Raw genomic sequence first — 21,267 nt, forward strand, 5'->3', positions numbered from 1 at the left:
ATAGAAAATCAATAAAATATACCTTGTTTTTATTTTCTATCAGTATGTGCAACCTTAGTCAAGTCATTGACACCATTGGGTTCAAACAGACCATTTTTCAGCTGGGAATAATTACATCTTACGTACAAATAGGCAGGGGACCAGAGAGACTTTCTAGTTTAAGACCTACTGATGATTTATAGCATTGCTCCTACCGCCTTCATGTGGTTTGAAGACTAACAAAGACAGAAACATTTTTTTATATTAAGAAAGGCTTTTACTTTATCCCTAAATGTACTTTCACATGGAAATTCTGGGGCTGTCTTTACTTCTCCTTATAGAGATTTCAGATAGGAAAAGGAGTATTTATTGATAAATCTGAGGCACAATAAATAAGTGTTTGTGCAGAGGTACCAACTGAGCTTACGATCTTTCTACAGTACTTTGCCCCCACAGTACATCTAGCCACACAGGCCTCCATGCTGGTCCTCAAATCTGCTGACCTACTTTCTATCTAAGGATCTTTGCATTTGTCTTCCAGGGCTTTGAACACTCTTAGGCCATCTCTCCATGAAGGTCATCTCCACACTTGTACAAATGCCATTAATCAGAAAGTTCTTTGTTGTCCACATACTGAAAAAAAGGGCCTCATTTCCCACCTGCTATACCTTTATATGGCTGTTTTTTCCTTTATGGTACAGAACTGATGACCTAAGTTTTATTCTATTTATTACTGAATGAAGAAATGAGTGCTAAAAGTTCAGTTAGAGCAAAGGCTGCCTCATTCATTACGCTGAAGGGAGCAACGATGCTCTATGTTCAGCTGTAACATGACTTTTCAAGAGTTGACTGGGTACCGCAGAGCTATTATTGACTTTGATTGGTGTCTTGGAGAAAAAATGATAATACTTTTCATTTTCCTCACGGCTCCCTGCTTGTGGCATCAAGTTATTTAGTTACTTTTTAGTGACTCTACCAGGAGTAGGGTAGAAATAGCAAGAGGAGAAATTGAAAGAGCCAGTGTAGTTACTCTATGAGAAAGACTTGAGGCAAAAATTTGGCAAAAATTAGGTTATGAAATTATATGAAATATGTAGATGGACTATTTCCCAAGATTTTCCTATTTATTATTTTTAACGTGTAATTATGAATTGACTACATATACTCCTCACATATAAACATACATATTTTAAACTAATTTTTGGAAGAGAAATATAGTTACTTTGCATTACCCAAGATTAAATCATTAAATTTAAGTAAAATATAGTTAATTCTCTTCAAGAAAATTCCTGTTTTCTAAATCCAGGCTTAATAATAACATAATTCATGGTCTATTTAAAACATAATTTCTATATGGGAATTAAAACATTGAACAACTTTTTTTTCTCAGTGATTTATTAGAATACTATAGATTCACATGAACAAGCTTTATGGTTGATGTTCATTTCCCAGAAATCTATGAAATGCACATAATAAACTCATCTTTTACCACAGAGCCAGAATGAAAAATAAAAAAAAAAGTTATAATAGTTTTCCTATTTCACATGTTCAACCTATTGTGAAATAAATAAAGTCCAGCAGCAAACAGAAGGATAAAATGTGAAACCGTTTAGAGGCTTTCTCTATAGAAATAATTCAGTGTATTTCATTTTGACTGAAACAGTGAGGAACTGACAATTTCATGTAAAAGGAAAAAAATTACGGTAAAACAAATGTCTTCTAGTACAATACTTAAATCATTAGATTAAAGTATTAACATATTAATTAAATGACACACATAATCGAATTCAAAACAGAAATAGAGGAAAAATGATCCCACCTGAGAACCGAGAACACTCTGGCCATTTTGCCAATTGCTCGGATCTTGTTCCTTATCACCTCCTTCCGGGCTGCAGCTGTGGCTCCTATATTGTAAAACAGAGTTGACTAGTCAGTGACTTTTTATATAACTAATTCGTTTACAAGTTTCCACGTATAATAGACTGTAGGAAACAAAACCAATGTCACCCCGCCACCAAGAGGATTTACCTATAAATCAATTTGAAAACCTATGCAATATTTAGATGTGATTCTTGACAGGTCCCAGAAATGCCAAAGAGTAACTTTTGAGATTTCCAACAGTAGGTAGGTAAAGAGTTAACTGAAAAATCCCTGAGCAGACAGGGCAGGTTCCTACCCTTCTCTTCTAGTTGAGTTCCCTTCTCTTCTGTTTATATAAAGAGAACGTGCATTGGCAGGAAAAATAAAGTGAGTCACCAGGATCTTCTACTCATTTCCTGTCTCCATGCTGGGAAGAGGACTTTAGGAAATGATTTTTCAAAAGTTTTCCCTCAAAGTGATCAAACTAGGGAGTCTCAAATAGCTATGCTCCCTGGAATATTGTCTATACTATTTAATGGCCATAAAACATTTGTTTTAGCATCTGATACTTTTTCATATTTTGGTTGGTTTGCAAGTTCTAGAGGAAAAAGCAGAAAACTACTAAACTGAATCTAGTGAGAGATGGTGATACATGGTTTGTAGTTTAGTACTTGTATAAGGAAATTACACATTTCATTACTTATTACATTTTCCAAATTAAAAAAAACAAACCAATCTATATAGGTGATGGTCACTATAAACAGTTTCTTCTGAAGGCATGTTTGGAAAAGTGCAAATCACAGAGACACACCTTTCTTCCTAAGATTTTTATAATCCAAGGTAACAGGAATAAATTGTCGTTTTTACACATTATATGAGATTTTATAGAAAGTGTTAACACAAGCAGATTGTCTTTCTAATTCTACTGCCACTGATAGAAATAAACCAAAACATTATTTTCAGATAATATCAGAAATGTTCTTTATCCGACTCAACAGTTTAAGTCACAAAATTTGTTCAAAGATTGTATGTAGTCTCTAGATGGTAACTGGTGTAAGTTTTGTCTTTTAATCCATGATAATAACAAGCTTTCTGACCTTTTTGGAAGGAAAGAGTCTCCTGTTTCCCTTAGAGGGCTTCTAAGAATATGACTTGGAATCTTTTTCATTGTTTGACTGGGTCAAACAATTAATCACCACCCTCACATTTCTACAAGAAAGAAAACTCACACCAGCACTCTCATACCATTTTGAAATGGCTGGAGGATAGGCCACTGCTTTTTTCTCTACCCCAAATAAGTCAAAACATAAAGGGCCACTATCTTCTCCTGAGTGCATTAATTTGTCAGAGGCTATACTAATGCACACCCATTTCACCTGCCTATCGGTATTCCCCAGAAGGTGTGTACCAGTGAGCTGGCTTCCTCTGACCTTCGCTCTGACATGAATGCCCTCAAACAACCCATATTTTGCCCATTTCTTTCTCTCTTGTGGCAATCACACCATGGCAGTTATCTCCCAACACATCTGATTAGCAGGACTTATTATCATCATCGCCAGCTATTCTGCCTGCAAATGAGCAGAGTATGCTTAAATCTATATGGGAGAAAGCCATTCTCCAATCCAGTCTTTCTGATGATCAAGTGGAAAACACGGATTTTCATTCACTATTGGTTCCTAGAATTATACTCTACTGGCTGGAACACTGGAGGGGAAAAGGGGAGTGGGTCTAGGATCCTTGCCTCAAACTTTATTCTGAGATTTTAGAAACATTATCTATGTTTTGTAATTAAGATTCTTTATACAATAAATCCTGGCCTGAGACCATCTAAAAGTCTGACATTTCTGTGCTTGGATTTTAGATAATTTATGATCAAGAGATTACTAAAAGACATTTGTTAGGGGGAAAATAAAACTGGAATGGAAATTAGTCTCCTAATAGTGGTTTTCCTATACATATATATTTCCAGTTATTCAGTTAAATGTTGCTTTTAGTCTAACATTGTGTTATTAGTATTCTATGTTTAATATTCCCCAGTGTGACCGGCCCACTCCACTCAAGCCATGATGTGCTAAGTGAGGGAAAAGATTCTGACCCTCTAGAGCAAACAGTATGGTCAGATTGTAAAATCCATCTAATAGACACAAAGAATGGAAAGTGTAGGAGAGCTCCAAAAATCCTGACTATATTTAGAAGTTCAACAAAAAAAGTAGCAAGAAGGAGTAGTTAAATGTCTAGAAATAAATTGTATATGTTTAAGAGAAATGAGAAGGGGGAAATATAAAATAAAATGAAAAATACATAAAAAGGATAATCTCCCTGAAAATTTTCAATAAAGGACTTGTAAAAACCACAACCAGAACAAAAAAAGCAAGACCCTATGTTGGAAGGGGAAGGAAATAAATTATGTAGAGCTGTTCTTCCAAGATCATCAGTATTAGCTGATGTTCAGAAAATGCTCAAATAAAGATTAAATTTTAAATGTAAAATGAACGTTTTGATAGTCAGAGCTGGTTTATCATATCTTATTTTTTTCAGACCAAATGACTTACTGGAGTGTGTATAACAGATATTCTACTTCATGTATTCATAGTTGTACTCCCAACAATGGTGATTCACCGCATATTATAGTACTGTTCTTAAGGAGGAAATGTTGTCTCTTAAAATTTCTCAATATTCCATGTAAATAAGAGGTTTTACTACCATTTTTATAAAATTGGAATATACTTACTCAAAAAGTCAAATAACATAATCATAAACTGTAGGAAGAGACATTAAAAACTAATGTCTCAAAGTTTTATCCTAGTGAGTATCTTCAATATTTTCCAAATAATCAAAATTGAAATTAAACTAATACTACACACTTATAACCTGACAAAAATTTAAAATATTCAAATAAAATGTCTGAATATGTAATTGAACTTAAAGGAGCTGAACAACAGCAGGATAGAGTGAAGTTCAAATATAAAGGTTCTTGTATATTTCTTATTTGCTATTTTTGGTTTTGCTGTTTTCCAAAGATCATTAAAACTCTTTTTTGAATACTTATGTTCCACTGCAAGTCCTCATAATCCATAAATCAATAGAAAGATCGAGGAAAAATGTGTGTTTTTCAGAATTTTACTAGCTGCAGTATGCAAATATAATGTCATATTCAACACTCTTGGTACTTGCTCTGTTTAAGTTGTGGAAATATATCACAGTAGCTCAGATTAAAATTCAGGATATTAAATAATGAAAGCAGAGGATCTGGTCAAAGTGGCAGGGTAGGTAAATGCTGTGCTTACCTCTTCTGAGGACCATATCAAAATTACAACTAAACTACAGAACAACCATCATTGAGAATCATCTGAAGTCTAGCTGAATAGAAGTCCTACACCTAAAGACATACAGAAGAAGCCACCTTGAGACTGGTACAAAGGGTAGAGATGCAGAAAAGGATGCTCCCACACCTGGTGTGACCATTAAAAATCAGGAGGGATAGCTCAGCTGTGGAGGTCCCCTGCGGAAAAGTGAGGGGTACCAGCCCCACACTAGGCTCCCCGGCCCAGGCTTCCAGAGACGGGGAGAGAAGTCCCCATAAATTCTGGCTGTGAAAACCAGCAGAGATTGTGGCTCAGTGAGATGAGGGCGGCTGCAGTCCCAGGCACTCCACTTAAAGGGCCTGCACCTGGACGTACTCACTGATGGAATCACTTGCTCTAAGCTCCAGCGCTGAGGCAGCAAATCAAAAGGTGTCAGGGACATATGTGGGAAGAACTGAGTTTCTGGCTTCAGGATGAGGGATGGAAGGGCAGCTTTCTCCCAGAGAGAGGAGTTGGTGGAAGCCATTGTTTCTTTGTTGAGACCTCCCTCCTCCCAGCATGCAGACACAGGCGGCCACCATATCTGAGTCTCCATCAACCTGGCTAACTGTTCCTTTGACCTGATTCCCTAAGACCCAGCTCCACCCAACTTTCTGGCCCACCCAAATCACTTTCAGTGGCTTTTCCATACAAATATCCTGCCTTGGCTTATGCTGCAGACTTTCCTAGAATTCCTCAAAGGTACACAAAACTAAAACAAGCAGCATCTGCCTTCGTCAGGTCCCACACCTCTGGCCGAGCAGCCCTAAGCCTGGCACTAGCAACAGCCAGGCTCAGTTCATGGCTTGGCCTCTCAAGGCACCTCCAAACCTAGCATGGGAATTGGACATCTATGGAATGCTTTGTGGCTCATGCCAGGTGGCTCCTGATAGGGCACAAGCTGCGGCTAACTTTGGTCTGTGGTGGGGCCCTTCCCAGGAGGTTCTGGGGCTGGCACACCCAGTGGCCAGCTTCAGACGCATCCAGAGAATCGCACAGCTATCTATAGAGATGACACACCAATAGGGCATTCTGGACAGGCATCAGAACCCTGCTAAAGCAAATCCTGCTCTGGAGGGCCAGCCCCAGCACAACAGCTCCACCACTGTAGTCATGGGCCAGTCCTCACAACCAGGCATTCCATGTATCAATTTCTCCCATTGATGTGCAAATAGCAACCAAGGCTCAACTACAACAGGAGGGCACACACAACCCAAACAAGGAATGCACCTGGACTATCTGGCTCAGGTGACCAGGAATTGCATCACTGACCCCCACAGCACACCTACTACATAAGGCTACTCTACTAAGACCGGGAGACATAGCAGCCTTACCTAATACATAGAAACAAACACAGGGTAGCAGCCAAAATGGGGAGACAAAGAAACATGTTCCAAATAAAAGAACAGAATAAAGCTCCAGAAAAAGAACTAAACAAAATGGAGACAAGCAATTTACCAGGTGTTGAGTTCAAAACACTGGCTATAAGGATGCTCAACGAACTCAGGGAGAACTTCAACAAAGAGATAGGAATAAAAATGGAGATAGAAGACATAAAAAAGAACCATTCAGAAATAAAGAATACAATAACTGAAATGAAGAATACATTAGAGGGAATCACCAGTAGACTAGATGAAGCAGAGGTCTGAATCAGTGATTTAGAAGATAAGGTAGCATAAAACTCTCAAATAGAACAGCAAAAATAAAAAGAACCCTCCAAAATGAGGATAGTTTAAGGGGCCATTGGGACAAAATCAAGTGTACCAACATTTGCAACATTTGCATAGAAAGAGAAAAGAAGAACAAGGAACTGAAAACCTATTTGAAGAAATAATAACAAAACACTTCCCTAACCTGGGGAAAAAAATAAATATACAAGCCCAGGACGCACAGAGTCCCAAACAAGATGAACCCAAATAGGCCCACACCAAGACACATCATAACTAGAATGTCAAAGCTTAAAGAAAAAAGAGTGAATCTTACAAGCCGCAAGAGAAAAGCAGTTAGTTACCCACAAGGGAGCTCCCATAAGACTGTCAGCTGATTTCTCAACAGAAACATTGCAGGCCAGAAGGGACTGGCAAGAAATATTCAATGTGATGAAAAACAAGGACCTACAACCAAGATTACTCTACCCAGCAGCTAACATTTAGAATCAAAGGATAGATAAAGAGCTTCCCAGACAAGAATAAGGTAAAGGAGTTCATCACCACCAAACCAGAATTACAAGGAATCTTAGAGGGACTTCTTCAGGTATATAAATGTTGAATAGCTATTGTGTATACCTGAAAATAATATACTGTATGTTACCTATATTTTAATAAAAATCTTTAAAAATAAATAAATAAGGCACGTAAAATACCTTTTACGTTAAAACTGTGGTAACCATTTTTCATTGAAAAGATACAATCACTTATTTTCAACTTGAAAGTCCAAAACTGAAAGGCACTATTTAAATGTTAAAAAAAATGTAGTGATTTTAAGTAAAATTTCACTGTGTGTTTCCATTGAAATAATTATTCCTTCTTTTGGGGGCCTCTCTTGCTCTTCAACTTTTAAGCTCTAGTATTCTTTATGCCTGGGGAATCATGTTACTATTTCCAGAATCTAGGCAACCCTGCACATTTTTTCTCAAAGGGGAGATCAAGAGAATCTTTAAAGATTTGCTTTTAACATATGTCCTTCTCGACCTTAACTTAGTACCTTGCTGATTTCTCATGAAGTTGTAAAGGCATCTATGCCAAATGGCCTGCTGAGTGCTACATCCCCACAAGGTGATTTAAGCCTCTGAAGGGAACTGGGAAACTGGAGCAGCACCACACGTGTTGAGGGCCTACATGTGGAGTGAAAAGGGATTCTTACCTCGTGGGATATCTGCTGCACATTAGAGATGTGGGCTCTGTCATCTGGCCCACAGTTCCTACTATAAATTGCTCATTTTAATCTCAATTAGGCGTGTGTAAAAGGTGCTATATAGGATACAATTTATTACCCAAATCAATCAAGTATTCTTGTGAATCCTATCCTATATAGCCTGCCATGAACTAACTGCTACCAACAGAAATACGAATAAAGCATGGTCTTTGCTTTGGGAGATTATGTGAACGACCACACTGGGCTGTGCCGAACGTTAGACAGGAAGCAGCAGTGGTGTGCTAGAGCTCTGCCAGCTAGTGCAGGTACACTAAGTGCAGCTCTTAACTCCACCACGTAGCCTGAAATCAGCTGTAGGGAAAAGAATGTATACTATGGAAATCTGCAAATGCTATCAACCAGGGCCATTCTCCCTTCCTCCCCCAAACAGATTGTTTAAATTTAACAGCACACCACTGGAAAGCCGTGCTAATTGCCTGGAGGCATGGGGAAAAAGTGTTCACCGAAATGATGAGAGTTGAAGGATCTTGAGAGATATGTAAGAGTCAAAGAGTAGGGAGAATGGGTATTCTCCACATAAGGAAGAGAATTCTCAAACATGTTGGAGGCCACAATGATCCATGTTATGTTCAGATGATGGGTGAGAAGTCTGCAGTTTGGGTACCTTAGGGTGAGAGTAGGGTGAGAAGAGAAGCAAGAGATGCCCAGGGCTAAACTGTAAAGGCTTTAGCATAGTAGTACAATAAAATAAGAGCTTAGACATTAGCATAAACATAATAGAGATAAACAGAACTTACTTTGTCACTCACCCCCCAAAAAGAAAACAAAAAAAAAGTTAAAATGATGGATAGGCAGAGAGACAGATAAGTGACAAAGCAAATATAGTCAAATGTTAATCGTAGAAAGTGATGAGTATCCACTACACAATTCTTTCAACTTCCATATGTGTTTGAAACATTTCATAATAAAATTCCAAAAAATAAACCTACTTGGAAGAGCTTGGTTTTGAGGGAAAAGAGATAGGAGCTTTGGGAAGAGCAGTCTCTCCATCCCTTCCATTCTCCATGATATACATGGGAATTGCAAAAGCTTGTTGGAGGAGGCAATGAAGAAAAGCTCTTTGGTGAAGTTACATTCACCCCAGACTTGCAATCAGTCCCAAGAGAAAACTGGACTGGTAAAATTTTGTTTTATAATCTCAATCCAACAGATTCTAATTGATTTCAATACCTTTTTACAACTGTAAGAAGTGAAGATGACCAGCTCCATAAAAAATTTATACTCAAATATAAGAAATGTTTTCCTATTATTTGAATGTGAGCAGCCTGCTTTTAAAAATTGTTATTGTTTTTAAGTTGTTTTCTATTATTATATTGGCCTGAAATCTTTTGCTATTATTAGATGTGCCACCAGATTTTTTTTTTTGTTAGAGCAATTACTGAATTTGAATAAAGGCTATTGATGGAACAAAGCATGAGGTATTGAGATAAGAAATATCATTGTTGTGTTAAGATTAAAGAAAAAATTGGTTGGGCTTAATCCAAAATCAGCACCTTTGAAATACAAAATATAATGAAAAGGAGGAATATGATATCAGGTGCCTCTAAAAACCTTGGACGATGATAAAATTATGAGTATACAGACTCTTATTTAGGAGAACACATGATTCAATTTGGCCCCTATAAAACTATGGGGCTAAACTCTGTGCTACATAATCCCTAAACCTTATCTTTTTATCTTTTCTTTCCCTGACCTTCTTTAACAATAATAAATCTTGAGCTTCTATATCCCAACAAAGTGGGGCTATCCAGAAGCTATTCAGACCTGTATCCAGTTTTGCCCATGACTCTGAGTGTGACGAGTGCTTCACTACATTTTTCTAGACCATCAAGCACTTGAGTCCTGCATCTAGGGACAGCATCATAAACACTGAGTAACAGTGTCTACTCCGACAGGCTGACATTAAAACTTGTCTTTACATTTCTTACTTATGCATCTGCAGAGTATCCGCCAAAGAATACTATTCCCATCTCCAAGCTTAAATAGTTGTAAAAACTAGAATATTGCATATATTGTTATTTTAAAATGAGTATAATGGTTTTTGTCCCAATGGCCTATAAGTATCATAGCACGTTCATCCCATCATCCTTTTAAAGAAAAAAAATCCATGAACAAGACATTCATTGATATTTAGAAATTTTACATTAGCTCTTTTGAAATTGTTTTTTCTTTCAATTTGCCTGATTTTATGGTAATTATATATTTCTACTTTAAAATATTTTTATCACCTCATTGTACTTAGCTGTGAAAAATGTTTAGAAATTTAAATGTATTTTTAAAACTTTCCTAACACAATAAAGCTCTATATGTTTAATATTCCTTTGTAATCAGGATTACAATTATTAGCTGTACGTAATTGAGCTAGATAGGACAAATAATATGCTAAATGTTTGTAAATATTTTAAAAGCACAGAAGTAAAATTTTATTGGATGGTATCCCTTAATGATGGGGAGAAAAGCGAGGTTATAGTGCCTTGATTAAGGAGACTTCCTAGATTCAGAGTTTTTCCAGCATCTCTTTGTTTAGTACTCTAGTAGTAAACATCTCAAAGTCATGTTCATAGTGATTATCTCTAGGGAGACCTTTGCCTTCTGTTAAAATGGGAAAAGGGCAATTGAGAAGGAGGAGGTGAGAAAGAAGCAGCTGCGATTAGGCCTCCCGCTCACGGGAGTCCCCAGGCTGATCCCTGTTAGGAAAGAGGACATAAGGAAGCTGAAGATGTTCAAATGGATTCCCTTACAACTCTTCTTGAAATGTCTTTGGGAAGCCCAGTAATACAAATATTCGGGCACAAAGGTCAGTGCTGGTTAAATCTAGTCCAAAAAGGTTGTTAGGTGCTGGCCCTCACAAAATAGTTGTATGTATGCTTACATAAGTTACTCTGCTAGGCAGAGGAAACCACTTTCAGGATAAGACAACTTTAAAATCCCTGTACAAATTAATCTTTTTTTGAGGATTACAACCTAAAATGTTTGGAATGCCTTTCTAATTTCGATTCTAATTCGACTATATTACATATCCGTAAGTGATAAAATTGGGACATAATGGCTACTCATTCCAAATCACTCCAAACCATATATTCTGAATTTCTTCCATATGTTTTTTAGCTCCACTAAAATCTCAGCATGTAATAGAAACTACAATGGTGTAATATTTGGCATAAGGCTATTCTGTCTTATATCCCATTTTGGAAGCAACATAAGATATATACATATATATTTAAGTCTCTCATGTGTAATGGATTTTTAAGGAAGGCCACTATAGCCCAGACTGTTTTTTTTTTCGCACTTCTCATGTCATAAAATATGACTGAATCTTTGCACAGAAGTCTCAAAAATGTATAGACTACACCCAAATGTTAAAAAAAAAAGTCTTTATTTAATTATCTTTCTATTTATTTAAAAGTTACTTTTATTGACAAGCTCTAATTGATCCCACGGACTTTTGTTTTCTGAGACACTGTGTTTCATATGCTCAATGACTCTTCCTTCAGTAGAGCTGCAGAAATCAACTATAAGCAAGCATAACAATAATTTGGGTGGAAATTAAAGACTTTAAAGTAGATAGGAAGCTTCCCTTGATTTTTCAAGAAACTATCACATAGTCCATGCCTTACAAAGGACACTTCAATTTGTTATTTTTACTAAAAAAAGAAACCAATAGCACATGAAATCCCACTTTGATGGACCTCTTTTCATGATAGAAGCATATCAGTTTTATAAATTGACAATAAAAGGAAAATGGAATAAAATAACAAATGTCAAGTTAATAATGTAGAGTCATTGTCTAAATGAGTAACAATCATAGTACCTGGATAGTTAATTTATCAAGAATTATTCTGGATATAGATGAGGATGTAACAGTTAAAAAAAGGTATTATTAAGGACCTAATTGTGCATACATGCTAAGTGCTGTAAAAATGCATTTAGACTAGAACTTAATTGTGGACTCATTTATAAATGCATTAAATACTAGAATATTTAAATGCTTTCTCTGAAATTATTCAAATTGAAGGTAAAAATAGACAAGTATAGTAAATTATGTTTGATTGTCCCATGTATTACATACCTTAGATAGAAAGTTAACTGAGTACCAGTTAACAGCACAATGAAAAAGCAAATTGAAAGAACTACAGCTCCTTCTTGTGACAGCAGAGGATGGCCGAAGCACTGGCATGTATTGCACTGATCTGAAACAGTCACCCAAAGATCTTCTGATGCTGTGGAAGACCTGGGTGTTTTGTCACTAAGTGGGGGATGCAGTGAGGTTTTACCCAAGAAGGAAAAATGGGGAAATGGGCATTACTTTTTGGCCAGTGATCAGTGCACAGGCACCTTGACGACTCCGGATGGTTCCCAGGTCATGAGACTTTAACATCCCTTAAACAAATTATTATCTTATCAGAAGAAAGGGACATGCCAATCAAAACTGTATTGGTCAGCTCTAGGGATACAGTAAAGCAGAGATGTGGAGGCAAACGTGAAATGTCTAGGGAAGCTCTGTCCAGGGGCCAACGGCCTGCGAGTGCTCTGGTCCTACTGCAAGGCTTCAGATCATAATACCTGGCTCATCCAGTTCTTTTCAGACATGAATAAATCAGCATATGCAAGGCAGAGCAGGACAGTGGTGAAGAACTTGCCTCTGGAGTAAAAGACTTACCTTCGGGCGCCAGCTCCCCCACTTAGCAGCTGCGTGCTACCCTGGGCAAATTACTAAGCTTCTTTAAGGCTCACCTTCCCCATCTATAAAATGAGGAATGTTCTAGGTGCTTTATTTGCATTATTTTTTCAAATAATGCAAATAGAAAAGGTAAACTGTTTGCCTAAGGTCAACAGCTAGAAAGTGATGACCCAGAGCCAGGATTCAGTACAGTGGCGGGCTGACTTCAGAAGTGGGTGGAAGCGTTAAATAAGTAAAGTGTTCATTCATTCTCAACATCCAACACGCATACATGCCAAGTACTGTGCTACCTGCTAAACCACTTAGCACAGACCTTTGGTAAGTACTCAAAAATGTTTGCTATTATTATTAAGAAGACAGTACTTGGGGAGACATAGGTATTCCAGTTCTTCTAACAGCTACATTTCTCACTGTAAATTAAAAGATTGATTGTGTGATCTTCATTACTATCAAGCTGTCTAAAGTGGGGCCTCATTCATGTTTGGTGCCCATCAGGCTAAAGGCTGGACCCCTGATGATGGCAAATTCACTAGGGGTGAATGCTAGCGGCCAGGATGTGGCTGATTTTGCTTTAAGAAAAAAAAAAAAAAGGACCACCTCAAAAGATGCGCTGATCAACAGAATCAAGTTTTCTATTTCTATAGAGTTCTGAGAAAAACTGGGAGAAAAGTTTTATAGCTTCTTATGAGTTAAGAATAAAGACAAAAGAATAAACAATGTTTAGAAGAGTGAAAACAGACTATCTATAAAAAATATTTTTAAAATCTAGGTTTTCTGAGCATTTATTAAACTTTTTCATATAGCCTTTAAACCTGTCATCAGAGCTCAATTACTCAAAAGCGAATGCTTTACAAACTTTGAACTCATAATAACAAATCTGTCTGCAGTTGTTCAATCAGTTATTAATTATTCTCGTAACGGTAAATCTTCAGATTGAGAATTTGGACCTATAAAATGCTTTAGTGTAAAAAGAATCATGAAAGCTCCACCAGAAGCATATGAAAAATATATCTAATTTTCTTATGGCATCAATTTTCAGCAAGCTGACATTATCCACTATAGTTCCCTCTGTGAAGAATGCGTCTTTCACATGCCAGTTACCTCAACTTTTTTGGTGACAAGTGATATTTTACTAAAATACAGAGACACACATATCCACAAAATCTTTGCTTTCATTAAAGAAAGAGAGCGCTCTGCTTCAATGCCTTTCAAATAAAAACTACATTAAGGTTTATAGAGGGCATGCTTATTTTACTTCTTATTATGCAACATGGATTTCCTTCTCAAATAAATTCCATAAATACATTTAATTGAAGTGTATGCTTAGATATGCAATAGCTAATGTTTAATGTAAGTTGACCAATGTCACCATTAACTGAAGGAAGGCTCAAGTGCTATAAATATCAATGATTTTTAAAACTATGTGAAAATATTATATATATATGTATAATACATGTGTCTCAGGAAACACAGGGTAAAAGCTAAAGTATTTTTTTAGAATACTATTTTGCTGAGAGCATAATATTCTAGCCAATGGTGAACCTTATCCCATTATCCAACAAGTTAGCTATAACAGGGATACAGCTGTTTTTTAATGTTTAGTATGTTCTGCAAAGTCTGCATTTTTATCCAATGTGAAAACTATGCCAGGTAATAAAGAAATACATTAGTGCAAAATCATGGTAGTATAATATGAAGAAAAACAAAACAAAAACAATACTTTTAATGTCTGTGTTACTGTGTCATTTTAATTAGAAACTTAAAAGGATTTTAATTATTGTAATCAAATATGATAAGCCAGACTGGATGATACTGATTATAATATGGTGGCTAATGATGAAACTTCTTGTTTGATAGTCAAGGCTCTAAAACATCAATAGCCATAAATAAAATGGGAATGTATTCCCCACTACCTCGTAAATGCCCATGCAGTTTTTGGACATGTTTCAGTTTTAATGATATACTGGATATAACTTTTCCTTTTTTATGGTATAACCATGATGAAAAAAGCAGTTACCTGTACTATAAAGAGTACAGAATACAAAGGATACATTTATAGTGACAAAAATAATTTACCTTCTAAATTATAAACTGAGATATTAATTGAATAAAATTAACAATAAACAGGAAGATAATTAACAAAAGCCTACGAAATTACACAGAAATGTACAGCCTCTTACAAAATGAATAAACTTTCTTTTATAAATATCTTCCTTTTCCTTTCTCCAATCACATCACACAAACTCAGTTATTAGAAAAAGATACTCTTAACTTAAAACTGGTACGCTGATACCCATCTTTGCATATAATTTCCTAGCAAAATGATATGGATTTCTCACATGGCCATAATTCCTAAAGCAATATAATACACAAAGTATTTTTCTTTCCCATGTCAGAAGTAGAAGAGGATAAGAAAGATGTCCTCTCTGTCTCCCTCTTTAGTTATCAACTATTTCATCCCAATTCATGCTCCTTCTCCCAACTCTCTAAATCCTCTGTAAGACTACTTAGCATATTTACAATTGGTAAATATGTTGCAATAGACTCTTGTTGCAATAGACTTTCAGCTCACTGAAGGCAGAGACCACAGTTTGTCTGCCACTAAGTCACAGAAAAAGACATTCCAGGAGTATTTTACATAAAAACAAAAATATAACATATAAAATAAAACAGAAATGTAACATGCTGTTTAGATTGAGATACATTTTTTTTTGGCCCTTTTCCAACAATTTCAATTTTCTTTTCCAGCTATTATAAAAATAAAATAAAATTTGCTCTTTGCCTCCTCTCAATCTAATATCTGACAACCAAAGTTATGTCCTATTATTTTATTTTCTGGCCAGACGTATATGGCACAGTAATTTTTCTGCATTTAGTGCACATATTTTTAAACAACTGCTGCCTGAACTGCTAACATGATCCTAGTTCTTATGCTCTCTCTCCTTGACTACTCCTTCTTTTTACATTACTGTTTTATCTTTCTTCTCCATGCTCATCAAGAAGGATTAATTTTAAGAATCAGTCCTCAATTTTCTGATTTTCCTTCCACATCAGCAACTTTGGAGGCCTATTTCTTTTTTAATAGATTCAATTGTGGCTTTTAATTCCAAGCCTCTGTCATAAGCCCAGACTTTGTTCCCAATTTCCAGGACTCCATTTCCATCCAAATCCTGCTTGGATAGTTCCAGAGTTATGTGTGTCACTTTCACTCAAACTCATGTCTGTAACAGAACTCATCTTTCTCCTGAAACAGATGCGTTTTTCCATAAATGTTCTCATCCTCTGAGGCACCTAGGTTTGAACCATCCAAAGCAACTTTTGTTTGCTTCCTTTGCCCCATTGATTCCATGGCTCTAAGTCTTGGACAGCTCTTTGATTAATTTTAATAGCTCCTTTTAAAATTTTATTCTTTACATTATCACTGCAAGTCACCTCAACTTGCAAATATTTTATTGAGTTCCTAAATTATATCCCCCTCATTCTTTGTTCATTTGTCCAAGCATTTTTCTAAGCTTGGAAAAAGTATTTTGATTTTTTTCAAATACTGCTTTTATTATGTGACTCCTCTGCTTAACAACTTCAGGTTATTCTCCAGTGTTGACAGAACAAGAATCATATTGTCCCCGTGATCCTCAGAGCTCTTTTTTTGGTATATTTAAACATTTCTTTCTATTATTTTATATTAAAATTTGATGTTTTCTCCCCAAACTGTCAATTATTATAGGACATACATTTTTTTTTCTTCCAGATTGGGAACCTGAAATATAGAATGCTCAAAAAAGTTGCTCAGAAATGACAATAATTTACAGCCACAGGAGAGCTCTAAACTAATGGCTCTTAGTATATATGCTGCCAGATGCACAAAGCAGAGGGAAATTTTAAAGATGAAATTCATTTCAAAACTCAACATGGCAAATTATTACAGTTTTGATAGAAAAAGAATACAACCAAACCCCTAAAGAGGTATTATTCCTCAAGGACCGATAAGATGCCATGTCAGTCCCATTACTTCTCAACTTTGCACTTTTAAAAGTTCCATATGACTTTTTAAAGCTAGACAGAAAAAAGTGGGGGAGACACTCTGGAACCCCTGACATTAGATACGAAAATTATCTGATAATTCAAAGCAGATGATGGGAGATAATTTTCTTGCACACGATTGTCATGGTTTCTTAAAGGCATGCAAAAAAACTTTTCTATTCCCATATTCAGTAACTCCTCTGTGGTTAACGTTAGGATAAGGCAAAGATGAGGAGAAAGGAGAAGAGTTCCACCATGCGGTTTGCTCTTTAGATGAAAGCAGAGACATAAATTCTAATTTAGTATCAGTCTTCCCAGTGCAGCCTGAAACTATATTTAGCTTGAAATGTATTCCTATTTTTTCTTTCCTTTCTTAGTCTATAGGATTTCAGTTTCACCTCCACCATTCATTCTTGTTAGCCAGACTTATCACATATCATAGCCTCACACATAATTTGTATAATATATATATATATATATATACACATACACACACATATATATACATGTATATATACATATAAGTGACCTCAGAGTCTAAGATTTTGGGACTTACAAGAAAGTTTCAAATAAAGTTAAATATTTCTAACTCATGAAAATGCCATTAGGTTTCTAATGCTTACTGCTGCTCCAGACGTCCTTGTTATAATAATGAACGTTAAAGGAACCTGTGGGAGGCAGATCGCTTGATTTCTGTCAGCTCTTCCCCCTACTTTGGGATCACTTACTAATCCTTGATTAGTGAAACGAGTCCTCTTCATTAATGAGACTCAACTACCAAATGAGATACATTCTCTAAAACGTTCTGGCAAATACCAACCTCAAATTGAAACCAGACTATCATTTTAATATACAAAATCAGAAGTGGAAACAGGAAGCAAAGACCCATTCAATACATATTAGATCCTCAAAAGACATTCATTGGCATTAAACTGCTTCAAAACTTTACAAGATAACAGAAGTTCTGTATTTTATTTTCAATATAAAAGAACCACAGACCAATTGAAAACAGCAACTTTTTTCTAGATAGGCTATCAAATTCCTTTATTTTGTATGGCAGAAGCTAAAGAGAAGATATTCATGACGTGATTTCTACCCATCAGTAGCTTAGGTGAGCCAGAGGACTTTTTGTCGGCTCACATACAACAAAATGTTTAACCTCATGAAACAGCTATAACTTCTTGGAATAAAACTACAGTTAATGAAAGACAATGAAACTGTTTTAGTTGCAGTTTATTTGAGTCTTATGGCCAAATAATAGTGCAAAGAATCTATTCGTTTATTTTACAGTATATTTAACAGAACAAACTAAAGTATATTTAGTTATCAATGTTGTTTTGTTAAAAAAAAAAGAAAAGATCATGCTGTTTCAAAGAAAAGATTTCAAGCTCTGTTGTCACAGGTGGTGGAAAGTTCAAGAGTCTGAGAACCAGGCAGACATCAGTTTGCATCAGGCTCTATTATTTCACTAGCTATGTGACCTAAGGCTTTAATGTCACCTCATCTTGTCTCAATTGCTTCATGTTAAACGGGGATAATCCCAGTACCAATATCAACAGGTCGATTTGAGGATTAGAAATAATATAAATCACCTAGTAAATGTATATATTTATATATATTTAAAACAGATAACAGTTAATAATTATAAACTTTATAGATTTTTGTTGGTGAAAAAGGTAAAATTAGTAAAGAGTTAATACTTACAAATGACTTAGAATGACGCCTAACATAAATGTTAGCTTTGGTCATCCCCATTAAATGGGGAAAGGGAGCTGACAGAAACTGAAGGCAAAGAAGCAAATTTAATCCCATACCTTTTATTCCTCAGGGAAATGAGAAGAATCCCTATTTTCTATAGATTTTATAGACACTAAGAAGTCAACTCGATATGATAAAAAGATAGTCATGGATTGTAATGTCACCATTATTACCTTTGGCTTTTCAGTTTACATGGGATATGGAGAAAAATATTGAGAGGGGCCTGATAAAGACTCATGAAGAGATGACCCTCCCCCTTAGAATAAGTAGCAATTTAAGGAAGAGCTTTAATTAAGTCCTTTGATATCTTCTGATTCCTACTTTCACCTCTGCAGTCAATAAGCCTGGGAGCCTGATAGGCCAAGCAGAGGGCCAACGCCCAGACACACAGACTCTGCAGGCTGCATGCAGGAGGGACAGGGTGTGAGGATGGGAAACTTATTCTAAGATTGAAAACAAAATGGTATTACACACACATACACACACAAAAGGAAGGAAGGAAGGAAGGAAGGAAGGAAGGAAGGAAGGAAGGAAGGAAGGAAGGAAGGAAGGAAGGAAGGAAGGAAGGAAGGAAAACAAAAGGAACTTCAATAAATTGTAGTCCCGAAGAGAGAGAGTTCTGGGAAGCTTTATAAGTTGTTCTTTAAGCACCTTTGAAGAAATCCATAGTTTTTGTGTCATGGTAAATGCATTAATAGGCTTGAAAGTAACTGCTGATGAGCAGAGTACATTGATTGCAAGTAATTATTTTAAAGCAGAGTCAAGTCTTAAAATATATCCTTTCATGTAAGTGACTGGGTCGGTAGAGAGAACTCACTCTCAGCTAAGTAAACACTGAGTCTTGGTAATGTTTAACTGTGCAGCAAACACCTGTGTTGTTGAAATGTGCAGGCATTTTTGGCTACAGTACCTGACACATAGTAGGTGCTCAATATATATTTGCTGAGCGAATGGATTAGTGTATAATTATAAACCTATGTAGGTCTAGTTATTCCGTACAATGTTGTATTTGTATTATATTGTCTATGATTATTGGCCAATGAACATGACTACAATAGAGGTTTATTAGCTGAAGAGTATCATTGTATTAATGCTAATTAATCTTTCTTTTGAGAAATAAAAGGAATATAATAAAAGGCATCTATTGAAAAATGTTGACTTTTAAGATTTAGTTTCCACCAGTCAGTATTCTTTTAGGAAATAAGTCTCTGCCATTATGAAAATATTATCTTTTAAATATCACTATCCTTGGAAAAGTTAACAGTTGCAAACTGTAGTAAAAGGCATCTATTCAAAAATGTTGACTTTTAAGATTTAGTTTCCACCAGTCAGTATTCTTCTTTTAGGAAATAAGTCTCTGCCATTATGAAAATATTATCTTTTAAATATCACTATCCTTGGAAAAGTTAACAGTAGCAAATTGTAGTTATAACACATGAAACATCTAGACTCTTGATAAAGAATAATATATCCATTAATCTTCTGAATATGTCAAAATGTATTAACATATTTACTTAAGTTCTTACAACTATTCTTTAGCTAATTCTAATCTAGTAAATATATATATACACACACACACACATATATATATGTATATACATACGTTTATATATACGTATATATATATATATATATATAATTTCCCCCCCCCGTCCTTCCTTATATTGTACATGCCCTTGCAATGTGATACATGACTAAAAAATAGCATATGGAGACAAGTAATGAAGACAAGAGAAGGTACAGAAGGGAGAAAAACAAGATGGTAGGAATAATTGTGAAGTTTAAATTTACCTAAGTCTAAGGCCTCTATTTATATAAGTGTATGGGTACTTTTATTTTACTTTTGCTTGCAGCATTAGGTATTTTGCATTTATAGATGTAACATTAAATAATGCTATTCAGATACTAACTTTCAAAGGAGCCACATTCTCTTTTCATTTTACCTAAGTGCAGCTTAAAGGTAAAAATGTTATCAATTTAAATTTGCCACAATGTCTAGTTTCCCATGTCTCTTTCACCCTGTGTTTTATAATTTGTCTTATTTTATTGATGTTATCTGTTTATACATCAGTCTCTCTAACCAAACTGCAACTTCATCAAATCATAGGCCTTTAAAGCATGCTGGAATCCTGCGAGTCCTACACAGAGTAGGTACTTACTAATATTATGGAAGTAGAGTATGTTCTTGCACTTCCCTCCTCTACATTTTTCCATAGTTTTCATTGATTTGGTGGTACTTTTGTAAGACCCAGAGTAATTTTTTCCTCTCCATATTTAAGCTCATAAATCTGTTCTTATAGAGAAAATGTACTCTTTGAGGGTAACTGAATACCAAATAGTTATCTTAAAATAACAATAAAAAATCTCACAGCTTATTCATTACTTACTATTACAGATATGAAAAAAATATTTGGATTGATATAAATATCAATATATCAATGTATAAATATTTTCTTTTATCATAGACATCAACATTTGAATAATTAACTGGAACAATCTCACTAAAAGGCACTTTCAAAAGTTACTCAGTGAATGGTAACATCTGCTAGAATGATGACAGTTTTTATCAAGGAGCCAAAAAGAAGTCACTTAGCAATTGTCAGGTCCTGAAAGATGGTTATTAAAATAGTTAGTTCACTACTTCAACAATGTTTTCTGGGAAACGGGAAAATTCTCTCATGGTTTTTGTCT

General features: G+C 35.5%; 1 protein-coding gene across 2 annotated transcripts in view; it reads right to left on the reverse strand.

The window, feature by feature from the left end:
• Positions 1–21,267, reverse strand: part of PPP3CA (protein phosphatase 3 catalytic subunit alpha) — a 295,408-nt gene that overhangs the window by 14,231 nt on the left and 259,910 nt on the right. For both annotated transcript variants that reach the window (XM_081046328.1, XM_081046329.1), the window contains exon 11: positions 1,799–1,883. In XM_081046328.1, coding sequence (XP_080902454.1) covers positions 1,799–1,883 — 85 coding nt within the window. The remainder of the gene's footprint in view (positions 1–1,798; positions 1,884–21,267) is intronic.

Source organism: Rhinolophus hipposideros (genome assembly GCF_964194185.1).
Source record: "Rhinolophus hipposideros genome assembly, chromosome: 1".
NCBI classification, from domain to species: Eukaryota; Metazoa; Chordata; class Mammalia; order Chiroptera; family Rhinolophidae; genus Rhinolophus; species Rhinolophus hipposideros.